Source organism: Chiloscyllium plagiosum, chromosome 32 (assembly GCF_004010195.1).
Source record: "Chiloscyllium plagiosum isolate BGI_BamShark_2017 chromosome 32, ASM401019v2, whole genome shotgun sequence".
NCBI classification, from domain to species: Eukaryota; Metazoa; Chordata; class Chondrichthyes; order Orectolobiformes; family Hemiscylliidae; genus Chiloscyllium; species Chiloscyllium plagiosum.
The window spans coordinates 26,889,957-26,904,675 of record NC_057741.1 but is presented as its reverse complement, the minus strand read 5'-3'; the positions used below and the strand labels follow the sequence as shown (position 1 = coordinate 26,904,675).

The window sequence follows — 14,719 nt, the reverse complement described above, 5'->3', positions numbered from 1 at the left end:
AAAAAACAAATCTTCAATATCATTGTCACGGCTGTGGGATCTGAAAATGCTGAAGTCCCATTGTTGTTAATAGCTAACAGAAGGTGAGCTAGCCCCAGATTCCTCCTTTGCTATTTTTTGGAAGTCTAGTTTCCTATAGCTGCACCTTGAAACGGCATTATTCCACTCATTACAACCACCAGAACATCATATCTTTCTTCACGAGAATATTGTGAGAATGGGTGCAAAAGGTAAAATAAACACATGGCGAAAGGGCGAACAAAAATAATATGAAATGGAAACGGGGTATAGAGACGATGATGATGGGGAAGGAACAAGATTACGATCCGAAGCGTTACTCGGTGTGCTGGGTACAGTTCTGAACGGTATAAACTGACTAGTGTACAATATCCCGGCTGTGAGGGTTAGTATATAAACTAACAGCCAGTACATTGTACAACCCACCAGCCAATTTATAAAGTTCCCCGGGGGCTTATTGTACAAAGTCGTCAGAGGGACAATCCCAGATGGTTATCGTGCAGAGTGACCAGAGGGCACAATGGCCAAATAGTGATTGTATAAAGTGACCAGAAGGGTCTATCCCGTGAGGATTACTGAATAAAGTTAGCATGGGGGACAATGGCAAACTCGCATTGTTACGAATATTTCCTGGCGGGTTTCCGACAGTACTTCGGTCACTTACCGGAGTAAATCCAGGCTGTCTGTCCGGAGGAGGGAAGCGTCTAGAGCCACCGAAAGGAACCGAGGGCTGACAGTGCGCAAGGAGCGAGTGAACTTGGGCTGAACCCGCACTGAGCGCGGGGAAGCAGCAGCCCAGCCCAGCAGGCAGGCAGTGAGGAGCTCCAGGAAGGGCATGGCCCCAGGCTAGAGTCCTCAGTGAGGGAGAGGGCTCGGACCTCTGTAACTCCTAGCTCCGCACTTCAACTCTCTGCTACCCCAGGCACGCTTATTGGAGTGCAGCTGAAAGCCTATGAGATCCTCAGTCACGTTTCTTTCTGCACAGTTAAGGAGGCTGGGCTTCCTCCCAGGCGGAAGCTCTTGATTCTTTTTAAACACAGCGCAGGTAGGTCTGCGGTCATCTGATCAAAGTGGCACAGAGCCAGGCTTTCAAACAACAATACAGCACACCGAACAAACCAACAACTCAGAACTGTGCGGTCACATGTGTGCTTGTGTGTATGGTGAACATTTAAATACTCCAGAATCCCTGACAAGTCGTAACAAACGTTAGTGTACATCAAAACGAGCGATATCGAGAGCTGCTGTCTATTCAGTTTAGGGACAGGCAGTGCCGCAGCAACAGAGAGACCAAGAGGAATGGTCTCTTTAAAACCAAATTGACACCTGTCAGCGCGGAAATCCTGACTGAAGCGATGGTGTTGCGCGATGCCTGGTTTGTAAAGAATTATGCAGTGTCCATTAAAAAAGACACTTTACATTTCAAAAAACTCTGAACAATCTATAGCATGCAGGGAGGATATTCCCGATGGTGGGTGTGTCCAGAACAAAGGGTCTTAGTCTGAGGATTAGGGGTGGACCATTTAGGACGGGGTTGAGGAGACCCTTCTTCACCCAAAGAGTGGTGAGCCTGTGGAATTCATTACAACAGGAAGTACTGTAACTGATGCCAAAACATTGAGTGTATTCAAGAGGAGGCTAGATATAGCACTTGGGGTGAATGGGATCAAAGGTTATGGGGAGAAAGCAGGATTAGACAATTGAGTTGGACGATCAGCCATGACCCTGATGAATGGTGGAGCAGGTTAGAAGGGCCGAATGGTCTCCTCCTGCTCCTATCTTCTAAGTTTCGTCTGGCTTTGCTAACTTTCGAGCGGAAGGATTATGTTTATCTCACATGCATTACAAATATTATGATCCAAGTCACGGAATCATAGAATCTCTAGTGTGGAAGCAGGCCATTCAGCACATGGAGTCCACACTGACTTTCCAAACAGCATCCCAGCCCCATCGCTGTAACCCTGTATTTCCTCATGGCTAATTCACAGAGCCTGCACATCTTTGGATTGTGGGAGGAAACCAGAGTATCCAGAGGAAACCAAGCAGACATCGGGAGAATGTGCAAACTCCACACAGTCACCTGAAGGTGGAATCAAGCACAGGGCCCTGGTGCTATGAGGCAGCAATGCTAACCACTGAGCCACATGCCCATTATAGAATTTTGGTGACTATATCAATTAAACTGCTTTTATGACCCATGTCCATATGCAGCAAGACCATATCCAGGCTTGGGCCAAAGTGTGGAAATAACATTCACATCACACAATTGCCAGGCAATGACCATCTCTGTTGAGATTACCACCTAACATTTAATGGCATTAGCATCACTGTACCTCCCACTATTAATATCCTGGGATTCCCATTGACCAGAGCTGAACTAGACTAGACATTTAACCATCATGGACACAAGATTAGGTCAGAGGCTAAGAATGTAGTACTGAATAACTCACCGCCTGTCTCACCAATGCCTGTCCATCAACTACAAGGTGAAAATTTACTAGAATTCTTTGAGGAGGTAACAGGCAGGATAGATAAAGGGGAAGCAGTGCATATATTTGGATTTTTCAGAAAGCATTTGATAGGGTACCACACATTAGGCTACTTAATAAGAGCCCATGGTGTCGGATCTTGTATACTACCGTGGATAGATGATTAGCCAATAAATAGAAGACAGAGAGTTGGGATAAAGGGGCATTTTTAGGATGGCACAGGGATCAGTGCTGGGATTGCAATTATTTATAATGTTTGTTAATGACTGGAGGAAGAATGTCATATAGCCAAGTTTGCAAATAACACAAAAACAGATGGGAAAGCAAATGGTAAGGATGAAAACACAAGGAATTTGCAGAGGGATATAGATAGGTTAGGCAAATGGGCAAAAACCTGGCAAATGGAATATAATGTCAGGAAATGTGAGGGTATGCACTTTCACAGGCAGAATAGAGGAACTGAATATTATTTAAATGGAGAAAGAATTGCGGAAAGCTACAGAACAGAGGGATTTGGGAATCTTTGTCCACGGATCACAACAAGTTAGCATCCAAGTTCAGTCAGTAATCAGGAGGCAAATGGAAAGTTGTCCTTTACAACATACAAGGCACTGGTCAGACTACAGCTAGAATATACTTTTGCACTCTTGTCTAAGGAAAGAAGAGACAGTCCAGAGAAGGCTCACTAGGCTGATACCAGGTATGGAGGGGTTGCCTTATGGGAAGACATTGAATAGATTACGATCTAGTTGGAACATAGAAGACTGGGAGACGATCTTATTGAAACTTACAGGACTCTTAGCGGACTTGACAGGGTAGATGTGGAAACATTGTTGCCCCTTGTGTGAGAGTTTAGGACCAGAGGACATAATCGCAGAATAAAGTGCCATACATTTAAGACAGAGATGAGGAGGAAGTTTATCTTAGACAATGGTGAATCTGTGAAATTCTTGACTGCAGTGGGCTGTTGAGGCTGGGTCATTAAGTATATTCAAGGTTGAGATAGACAATGTTTTAAAGGGAATCAAGGGTTATGGGAAAAAGGCAGAAAAGTGGAGTTGAGGGTTATGAGATCAGCCATGATCTCATTGAAAAACAGAGTAGGCTTAATGGGCTGAATAGCAACATATGTTCCTCCAGAAAAAAAGCAGCTTGCTTGATTGGCACCCTATCCGCCACTTTCACCATTCACTATTTTCATTACAATTGCACAGTGGCTGCAGTGTGTCCCATCTACAAGCTCATCAAGCACCAGCTTGCCAAGGCTCCTTTTGACAGAACCTTCCAAACCCATGATTGCTACCATCTAGAAGGATAAGGACAACAGATTGTGAACACCAATACCTATAAATTCACTTCCAAGTCACACTTGGAACTAGAGCAAACTTTGTTTTCACTGGTGCTTTGTTAACTGACTCTCTTGATAAACCTCTAAAAATTATGTACCTCAAACACAGCAATGTCTGAATATTTGTGCTGTAAATAAAGTATAACTATGATGTGTAGACCCCCTGCATTATGTTTCTATTACTTAGTGTGTGTTTTTAGGATATTTTTACATAGATTCTTTGAGGGATGTTGATGTCTTGAAGCTTCACTTAGTCAGGATTTACTTCTTAATTATCAGGAATATTTGATCAACTGAAGCATTCCTGGTCCAATAGTGGCCTGTTAACAAAAAGTTTGCTGTATATTATTGTTCCATCATTGTCACTGTTTTGAAATCTTGGAACTCCCTCCCTAACAGTACAGTGGGTGTACCTACATCCCATGGACTGCAGTGGTTCAAAAAGCCAGCTCACAACCATCTTCTCAAATGAGAGAATCAAGCCACACTGTGAAAACAAAATTGTATGAGGGTTATTTTCAGCATAGGTTCCATTTGTCTTTTTATGGCAACAGTACATCAGAGATTATTATATATTTGTTCAAGCGTCATACAATTTTTACAGTATAGAATCAGGCCATTTGGCCCAGTGTTTTTGTGTTGGCTCGCTGAATGACCAATTTGACATGTGCCATTATTTATACCCTCGCCCACTAACCCTGTACATTCATCTTTTTAAAATAATAAGTACATTGCTGATTTTATTTCATGGACTTTCCTAATGTATGTATGTAGTGCGCTATGTAGAAGTCCTATGGAACTGTGAGGGCTGTGTGGTTATATGGTACAGGGCAAGGTATGGGTTGGAAGTCGTAGCAGGGTAGCTATGAGGGCAATTTTGAGATAAGGGCAGAATTGACAGGGTATGTCAGAATTTGGCTAAAGATAGGGCTGTGTGAGATAACTGGGAAAAAATGAGAGAAAACTAGTACAGAGAAAAGTGTGGAAGGATTCAAAAATGGATTCAGAACATGAAAGTAGATCACCTAAGCAATTCAAGAGCAGGGACAGCAAATGTGCAGCTAAACCCATAGACAAGGTAGGGTTAGTCAGACCTGGTTCTACTTATGCAAGGAAACATGCAGCCAAGCATGTAGGCAAGCTAAGCTTGTCCCAATTCAGCAAGAAAATATGAAACTAAACTACATTCAACCTGTGCTCCAAACATTTGAGATAAATGATCTAATGTCAAGTGCCACATACCCAAAGCTCAATGTGATAAGTCTGTTATGCTACCAAGGCTTGAAAATCAAAATGGAATTGGTCAATAAGAAGGAACCGATACGTGGTTGTATCTAAAAATATGATTGTAACTGCTGAAAGGCAGACTCTCTGGATAAGAGTGACTGTCATCCCTTTAAGGTTGAGTCCCTTGCATTGCAAGTAATAAAAGTGCAATGTGTGTCTAAAACAAAGAATACTACAGTCTGTCTATATGCTTTCCTCGATAAAAGTATGGTTAAAAGTGATTTTTTAATGTACTATGGATTAACTGATCTATTTGCCTCACTTTGCCATTCTCTCTTTAACCTAGTGATAAATTTTCAAGATTGGGCCAATTTTTTATCCTGACATTTGGGATGAGTTGAGCATGAGTTATCTTGTGTGCTTGTAAAAAGCTCCATCCATGCTTTCATTCACCATTAAAACTACTGGAATACCCCTTCCAGTGAGACAGATGTGTTGGAAGCAGATGCACTCCGAAACAGTGCAATGCCCTGGAGGCGTCTGCAATTTTTATATAATGTTACACTTTTTATTCCATTGCTGAAATCTCCATTCTCCAATATCCCTCTTGAAAACATTTCAATAAACAGTATTAGAAATTTCCAATATTTTATTGCACTTCCTTTGGTGTACTATTATAAAAGATTCGGAAATATAGATTTAAATAATCAAACCTAATGATTTACTTGTAATTCTTTAATACTCTTTATACACTTTCAAATATATAGATCATGGTTTACAGATGTCAGCACTCAAGCTATGACTCTGCTTTACTAAATCACTCAAAATGAGAAAATGGCTGTCTTTGTGATGATCTTAGTTAGTATGGCAATTGAACCCATGCTGTTGGCAGCATTCTGCATCACAAACTGTTCAGCCAACCTGAGCTAACTAACTCACGGTACCAGTAGATACAGATAGTGGTGATGTGTCATTGAGCAGTCTCAATAGAAACAGAGTTAGCAGTGTAGCACTGGGCAATCTCAGCAGAAATGGAGTGTATCTGTAAGTCAACGAGCAGTCACAGTAGATTCAGTCTGTAGTGGTAAGTCAATGGGCAGTCTCAACAGTTCTTCCACTTCTTCTTGTAAAGCTTCAGCTTTTTCATTTAGCAGCATCTGTAACCAGACAACAGAATCAATTTGAAATAAAAACAAAAAAAGCAAGTAATATAAAATGAGGTCAGTGAGCATCTGTGACTGAAACAGGTTTTATCTTTCTGGAGTGTACCCTCCATCATGTTATTCTACTGACACAGTAAACAATTTTCTGAATGTACTAGGTGGCGTTTGTTCTTAGAATACATAAATGCAGGTAACTTGGACATTTTTGAATTGTACTTATGCAAGTGAATGATAGCAAGGGTACATTTAATTGATTTGCTTTAACATGTTTCTCTTTTTAGAAGCTAAGTTGGAGTGAATATAATTGTAATTACACTGACTAAAGGTTCAGTTTATTTTGTAAAATAATCATTCCAGTTTCTGAATGATTGACCTCTGCATGCATACAATGGTTGAAAATGCAGTACATGCTGACCAGTTTTTAGTACAACTGTGGAATCATCATTCCCTCTCCATCTGGAGTCAAACTGTTTCCAAGCCTCAGTGAGGACTTTATTATGTTAAGCTTCTTTCATGTTGAATATATACCTGAACCCATCTTAATAGTGCAGTTAACAAATGCCATTTTGATTTGGTTACTTCATCACCACTGGAATCCATCCTTGCTAGAAATTAACAACTGTGCATAATTATTAGTTGACTCCATTTCAGAGAACTGTGTGCACCATAAACTCTCAGAATGCTAGTATACTACTAAGCAGTACTAGTATGAAACTATGAGGTTTTGGAATTCAGATGGAACTTTTGAGATAATACATTCAAACCCAATATAGCCTCACATAGACAATAGGCGCTATGAATCAATGTGAAAGGAGTCACAGTGCATGTGACACAGAGATGTGGGACAGCTGGGTCCAAGTGTCTATAGCTTCAATAGGAATTGTTTCGTTAAAGAAGAACCTCGCGTTTAAAAAGCCTCAGGATACCCCAAAACACTTTGTATGCAATGATCTACAGTGGAAATACATTATAACAGGGACACTGGGGTCCAAAATGTGAAACCACATTATTCTTAGACTCCTTTTTAAAATAGAAAAATTAACACTTAATTTTAAAAAAACTCTTTTGGCAATAATGAGACCCTGCACCATAAGTGAGTTTTCAGCATATTGAATCATATTGTAACAGACTGACACTGTATTTTTGAAGAACTGAATCCAACACTATAATATGGGAAGTATGGAGAAACAGATGGGGAGGGGGTGCATGTGAAGGTTAGGTAGTAATTCAGAGACTGAGGGGACATGGGTTCAAATCCCATCATGGAAGTTGGTGGAAGGTTGGCTGAATTTATATTCAACTAATTTATTTTTAAAAACTCACAAATGATAGGTAGTGTCTATAATGGTGACCATTATCAACTTCCATCAACTTTCATTAATTGTCATAAAACCTTATTGAATTCAATAATGCTTTATAGGACAGGAAAGCTGCCATCATCAACTGGTTTGACTTACATATGACATCAGACCCACAACAATAGCTGACTTGTCACTGACCTCTGAAAAGGTGAAATAAGGCACTCAGTTCAAGAGCAGCAAATGATACCCACATCCTACAAAAAGTGTAAAAAATTGTAATGCTCTTGTGCTCTGGTTGGAAATCAAGGTAATTTTTAAAATATAATTAAGTCACTGGATGATGGGGAAGTAACATGACTTCCATTGTGGCACAACTTTGTGGCTACAATGTCTTTTGTCTTTATTGAATATTCACATCTACTTAGAGAACTTAAAGCACTCCAGTTATCACTATATCAAAACAGACCTAACAATGATGTGAAGCCATAAAGTGGTGCTTACTTTAGCAGAAGAAACAATCTGATTAGCCTGGCGTTTGGACATATGCTCAATTGTCTTGACTAACACTTCAGGATTTGCATTAGCGAGATAAGTCAAAGATTTATAACCAGCATTATACAACTGACGAGCACGAGCCTGCAAATAAAAAAAGGTAAAATAATTATACATAGCACTATATAGTATACATGTTAATTTTTTCTGGCTATTATTCAGATGGAGGGAAATAAAAGAGGGGTTGATTATGGAGAAAGTGCCATTGGATAACTGGGCAAAAAAACTGATTGGATCCATCAGGCCAATCAGAATCTGTATGGAGTAAAAACAAATGAATGTTTACAGTGTAATGCTGTTGATACGTAATTAAATCAACACAGTGTGCTAGCATATTGATCATTTTAGAAAATTGTTACTTTGTTTTTGACCTTAGTATTCTAACTTCACTCTCCATTTAGATTCCTGCATTTAGACTGTGTTTTTGGTGAGCACAGTTGAGCCTTTGGCTGTGCACAGACAGTGAATTTGCCATGTAGAAAGTTTCCTACTGTGTAGTACTCCCTCTTTTCATCAAGTCGCCTTTTCAATAATTTGTGACTTTCAGCCGATAGGTAGTACAATGGGCTGTACAATTTCCTTAATAACAACACAAAATGCTAGAGAAACTCAGCAGATCTGGCAACATCTGGAAGGAGAGAGAGTGAACATTTCATGTCTGATATGACTGCTTTAGAAGGAGTCATATTGGGTTTGAAACGTCTACTCTGTTTCTCTATCTGCATATGCTGTCAGACCTGCTGAGTTTCTCCAGCATTTTCTGTCTTTATTTCTGATTTCCATCATTTACTGCATTTTGTTTTTTACAATTTCTGTTATATCCAAACAAATATATCTCATCACTGAATGTGCTGATACTTAATTTACTGGGAGAACTTCATCCTGATTTCATCCAGCATTTTATAAGGCAGAATGACTAACCTCTTGGACACCCGATACTTCCATAAGAGGGACAAGTTCTGGTTTCACACAGTATGACAGTTTATGAGTGAGATCTTTAAAGAGAGCATGATATGCCCAGAATTCCTCTAATTCCTGTAGATAATGAAACAAAATTGAAATTAATCTTAGTTTAAAAAAAGCCCCTTATATTTTAAATATATATAACATAAAAACCAAAACAACCATTGTTGACATTTTTCTCATCTACTGCTGAAATCCTCATCCATGTTTCTAATACTTCTACATTTGACTACTCCGCTGTTCTCCAGGCCAGTACCCCAGCTTTCATCTTACATAAACATCCTCACCCAAAACTTTGACACCCACATCAAACTCATATCCATCAGCTCTGTGCTTATTGATCTACACTGCATCCCAATAACACAACAAATTTAAAATACTTATCTTAGTTTTAAATTCCCACATGAACTCACCCCTTTCCCACCTGTGTAATATCCTCCACTCCCACAACCCTCCAAGGTATCTGCGTTCATCTAATTCTGGTCTATTGCACGTCTTAATTTTAATCATTGAACCACAGCAGCCGTATTTTAAGCTGTCCAAGCCCTAATCTGTGGAATTCCTTCCTTAACCCTATCTGCTTTTCTCCCTCTCTCTCCTTCTTTAAGATACTTCTGGATTTTTTGGTCATTTGTTTTGATTTCTACTTATATGTTTCCTGTTAAAAGTGTTTATGTTAATGATATTCTCATTACATGCCTAGGGAGTATTATGCAACATAAAAGTTACTATGAAGTGGTAGTGTCTGTACCTCTGTACCAGAAGATCTATGTTCAAGTCCTGCCTCAGGACATGGAGGCCATCTAGGTGTGTTATAACATGTCCAATCAGAGTGTTTTTTTTTTGTTAAACGGTGCTATGCATTTCAAGCTGTTGTTGAAATGGTCAACTAACTTATGCAATAAGTAAACACTATACCAAAATTGGAGCAAAAGTGTACAGTAGCAAATTATCCATTTTATTTTTCTTAAATGTCATAGTGCTAAAAATAAATCTATGTTCTAGTGCAAAATGGAAACAGAAATAGGCCATTCAAAGCTGGGAAGGAGGAACTGTCCTATGAGAAAAGATTAAGTAGACTAGGCCTTTATTCTCCGGAGGGTTAGATGTGATCTCATTCAGACACATAAATTCTTATACAGCTCAAGAGGATAGCTGCAGGAAGTGTGTCCAGAGAGATGAAACCAGGGGATACAGTCTCAGATTAAAAGGTGGGCCTCACTCATTAAAGTGAGGAAGCATTGCTTCACTGAAATTGCGGTGAATCTCTGGGATTCTCCACCGAGGGGGCTGTAGTGGCTTGGTCCCTGAGAATGTTAAGACTGAGATCGATAGACTTCTGCTGTCAAGGGAAACAGAGGTATTTCAGGAAAGTGGTGCTGAGGCAGAAGATTAGCCATGATCTCACTAACTGGCAGAGCAAGCTCGAGGGTTGAGTGGCCTATTCCTGTTCCAATTTCGTATGTTCCTTAAGCCTATTCTAAAATTGAAATAGATCATGGCTGACCAAGCCAAAAGATTTTGTCCCAATGTGTTTCTGACCAAAAGGGCTCATTGAAGAAAAAGCACAGGTGGTGTTCAAACATGACATGGAAGAAGGTGCAAATTATATGATGTCTAAACTACTCTTTAATAGGCTTACTAAGCTGTTTGTAAAGTTTAAATTACTGGTAAGTTATTTGCTTGTTGTTTTACTTTTGTTTCTGCCAAGACATTTGTCAATTTACTTAACTTAGCTAATTGTAGGTGCTTTTCAACCGCAGAAAAAAATAAATTGACAATATTAATTCAAAGTTTCACAAATACCTCACAGAAATGCTGCACACTAGAGGAGAAAGTTGCTGCTGAATTCAACAAATTCTGCAAAAAGCCCCGAGACATATTGAACTTCTGCGCCACAGCCCAAGTGTTCATCTCTTTGAAAAGGGAATATAACACCAAGGAGAGGTAGAATCGGGCTGCAACAAAGTCATCTACAGTCTACAGAAAGAAAATTGCAGAGAACATTTACAAATTATACAACTATCTGTGCCACTCAGCAATATTATTCTAGTAATAGCCTGTCGAGATGCTATCCTGCTTCTGAATGGGATATGTCAGCATCTATAATCCCACTTCTCTGTAACAGGTTTATTTATGCACATAGGCTGTCACAAAGTGAATAGAGGCAACAATTTGTTCTTATTTTATTCCTTTCACCTCGTGAAACATCCCAAGGTGCTTCACAGAGGGATTATAAAACGTGATACAACACTAAGTCACAAACAGAAATTAGGCCAGATGGCCAAACGTTAATTAAAGAGATAGGCTTTAAGGAGTGCCTTAACTGAGGAAAGCATGATCGAGAAACTGAGAGGTTTAGGAGGGAATTTCAGAGCATCATTTAACTGGGAGACACTGTAGATCAGCTGGCACTGGAGTGATGGTTGAGTGGAATTTGGTGTGCATTAGGCCCAGGCAACAGAGTTTTGGATGACATCTAGTTTACAAAATCTATAATGTGGGGAGTCAGCATTTGGAATAATTAGGTCTTGAATCAGCAGTGGAATGAATGAGAGTTATAGCAGTAGTTGAGCAAAGACAGGTGCACAGTCAGGTGATTTACAGAGTGGAAGTAGGCAGTGTTACAGTGGATATATCGTCAAAAGTTTGTCTTGGGGTCAAATAAGAGTCCGAGGTTGCAAACTGCCTGGTTCAGTCTCTGTTGGAGCATAGGAGAAAGTGAGGACTGCAGATGCTAGAGATCAGAGCTGAAAATGTGTTGCTGGAAAAGCGCAGCAGGTCAGGCAGCATCCAAGGAGCAGGAGAATCGACGTTTCGGGCATGAGCCCTTCTTCAGGAAGAAGGGCTCATGCCTGAAACGTCGATTCTCCTGCTCCTTGGATGCTGCCTGACCTGCTGCGTTTTTCCAGCAACACATTTTCAGCTCTGTTGGAGCATAGCCTTCAGTCAGTAGTGAGAGGACAGAACTAGTGAAATGGACAGCTAACTTTGGCTTCAGTCTTCCAAATAATTAATTGGGAGGAAATTTTTGCCTATACTGTACTGAATGTTGGACAAGCAGTTTGGCAATTTAGATACAGTGGAGGATTCAGGAGTGGTGGCGGCAAGAGAAGGCTGCGTTTCAACAGTGAACAAGCAGAAACAGACACATTCTCAGACAATGATTTCAAAGCATGTGGTTGAGAATTATGTTGGGACAAAACATTCACGCTGGGAGATACTAGAAGGAACTGTGCAAGGAAAGAATGAATTAGAAACAAGAATCACATTCCACAACAAAAAAAAGAAAATATAATTCCACACCAAAAACTGAACAATTGTCAATTGACTCAATTGTAAAGTACTCAAGCTCAAATTATGAGCAGACTATATTGGTGGTATAAGCTGCTGAGAGTCATTCAATTGCAACATGCATTTTTTCTTGTTCAGAAACATGAAAGTAAATAGTTTTGTTACATATTTTTTAATCAACATGTTCAGATACATTATGACACACTGGTGCAGAAGGGGCTTGAACCTGGGCCTCCTGACTCAGAAGCAGTGACACTATCACTGTGTCACAGGAGCCTTGTAGTTTAGTTAGATGCTGACATTGCTGAGTTTTCATTTGCCTTGGGAAAGATCACTGAGACAAGTTTGATTTATATTTCTATTGAGAAGGAATTGGGGGAAGGGATTGTGTCTATTGAGAAGGAATTGGGGGAAGGGATTGTGGGAGTGGGGACATGGAATGGAAATTCACCCATTTTCAGTTGGACTGTTTCATTGAGTGAGATTCATGGCAGCTGTGTCCTTAGGCAATTTTTCTCATGCAATCTTCTGCTCTTCACTCATTAATTATACAACCAGGTTCTTGGATAGCTTTCTAAGAGGGACTTGTGCAGCCAGAGAGGTGCAAGTGGTTGCTATGAAGCGACATTCCAGCCTTCATGCCTTTGGTGACATTTTTAAAGCCCAGCTGCCCACTCCTCAGATGTACAAGTCAGGAACTGGCCCTTACATTGTGGTGCTTGATTTCTTTTACTGAACAGAGGACCTAGAGGAAAGGAAAGGTTGCTCCCCACCTTATGGACTGGGATTTAGAGGTGTTGGTGGGTGGAAAGTTAGAGAGGAGGGCAGTCCGTTTTACAGTCAACTACCACATGAGGTAGACCACCAGACCCAGCCAGCTTGGACAGATTGCAGCTGTGTCAGTGCAGTGTTCCAGGCGTAAAACATTATCCATTGCACACGCAGCTCACCAAGGCTCATGGACTACAACTCTCACTAATGAATAAATCATGTCCATTCCCCACTTCTCATTTCCCTCATCCTACCAAACTGCTAACCCTTCCTGTACTTTCTCCTTCTCACTCACTCACTGGGGATACCACATCACTATTTGTTCTTACATTTACTTCCAACATACTCAGTCCCTCACTTTGTCTGATTGCAGGAAACTGGCCCCAACATCCTAGACAGATGTCTCCAAATTATCCCAAATGACTTACTTGTAACCCTCAGATTGCTTAAATATCCCAGCACATCATTACAACTCAGAAAACTATTCAATGCCCTCTTTAATGCCTCAATTCAACCTGCCTCCACTCCATTGCCAGGCAGTGCATTCCATAAGCAACAACTTGCTGTGTGAAAAAGCCTTCTTTTACATCATCCTTGCTTCATTTGCACATCACTTTAAATTTATGCCCTCTTATCTGTGTTCATTTTACAAGCGGACACAGTTTCAAATCGTGTCCTGCTGCTCATGATTTTGAAAACTTCAATCAGATTTTCTCTCAACCTTCGTTTCTCCAGGAAAGCAGTCCCAATTTCTTCAATCTATCCTCTTAACTGAAGTTTCTCACACTTGGAGTCATTCTAGTAAATTGCTTCTGCACTCGTTCAAATCCATTCGCATTTTTCCCATATTATGGCACCTGCAACTGTACACAATATTCCAGTTGAGGTCTAGCAAGTGTCTTGTACAAGTTCAACATCACCTCCTTTCTCTTGGATTCTATATCCCTCTTAATAGAGTACAATTTACGCTTTATTTACTACTGTCTCTATGCTATCTTTGCATCTAGAATGATTTGTGCATATATTCACACCCATAATCTGCCCCTGTATCCCCTTTCAAATTGTACAACTTAGTTCATATTGTTTTTCAGTGTTTTTCTGACCAAAATGCATCACTTCACCTTTTCTTCATTGAACCTCAGCTATCATCTACCACCCACTCCACCAAGTTAAACATAGAAACATAGAATATAGGAGCAGGAGGAGGCCATTTGGCCCTTTGAGCCTGCTCCACCATTCATCATGATCATGGCTGATTGTTCAACTCAATAGGTAAAAACAATGACTGCAGATGCTGGAAACCAGATTCTGGGTTAGTGGTGCTGGAAGGGCACAGCAGTTCAGGCAGCATCCGAGGAGCAGTAAAATCGACGTTTCGGGCAAAAGCCTCCGCCTCTGCCGTATCTGCTCCCAGGAGGACCAGTTCCACCACAGAACACACCAGATGGCCTCCTTCTTTAGAGACTGCAATTTCCCTTCCCACGTGGTTAAAGATGCCCTCCAACGCATCTCGTCCACATCCCGCACCTCCGCCCTCAGACCCCACCCCTCCAACCGTAACAAGGACAGAACGCCCCTGGTGCTCACCTTCCA

General features: G+C 40.6%; 2 protein-coding genes across 7 annotated transcripts in view; both read right to left on the bottom strand.

Annotated features, from left to right (window-relative positions):
- Positions 1-1,221, bottom strand: part of hpse (heparanase) — a 38,619-nt gene extending 37,398 nt beyond the window's left edge. The window contains exon 1 of one of the 2 annotated variants that reach the window (XM_043674295.1): positions 683-1,221. In XM_043674295.1, coding sequence (XP_043530230.1) covers positions 683-855 — 173 coding nt within the window. In that variant the 5' untranslated portion in view covers positions 856-1,221. The remainder of the gene's footprint in view (positions 1-682) is intronic. The other variant, XM_043674294.1, reaches the window with a different exon arrangement.
- A 4,520-nt stretch (positions 1,222-5,741) lies between these two features.
- The window catches only part of helq (helicase, POLQ like), a 53,386-nt gene continuing 44,408 nt past the window's right edge, over positions 5,742-14,719 (bottom strand). For all 5 annotated transcript variants that reach the window (XM_043674289.1, XM_043674291.1, XM_043674292.1 and 2 more), the window contains 4 exons: positions 10,868-11,041; positions 9,020-9,133; positions 8,048-8,182; positions 5,742-6,239 (listed from right to left, as the gene is read on the bottom strand). In XM_043674289.1, coding sequence (XP_043530224.1) covers positions 6,132-6,239; positions 8,048-8,182; positions 9,020-9,133; positions 10,868-11,041 — 531 coding nt within the window. In that variant the 3' untranslated portion in view covers positions 5,742-6,131. The remainder of the gene's footprint in view (positions 6,240-8,047; positions 8,183-9,019; positions 9,134-10,867; positions 11,042-14,719) is intronic.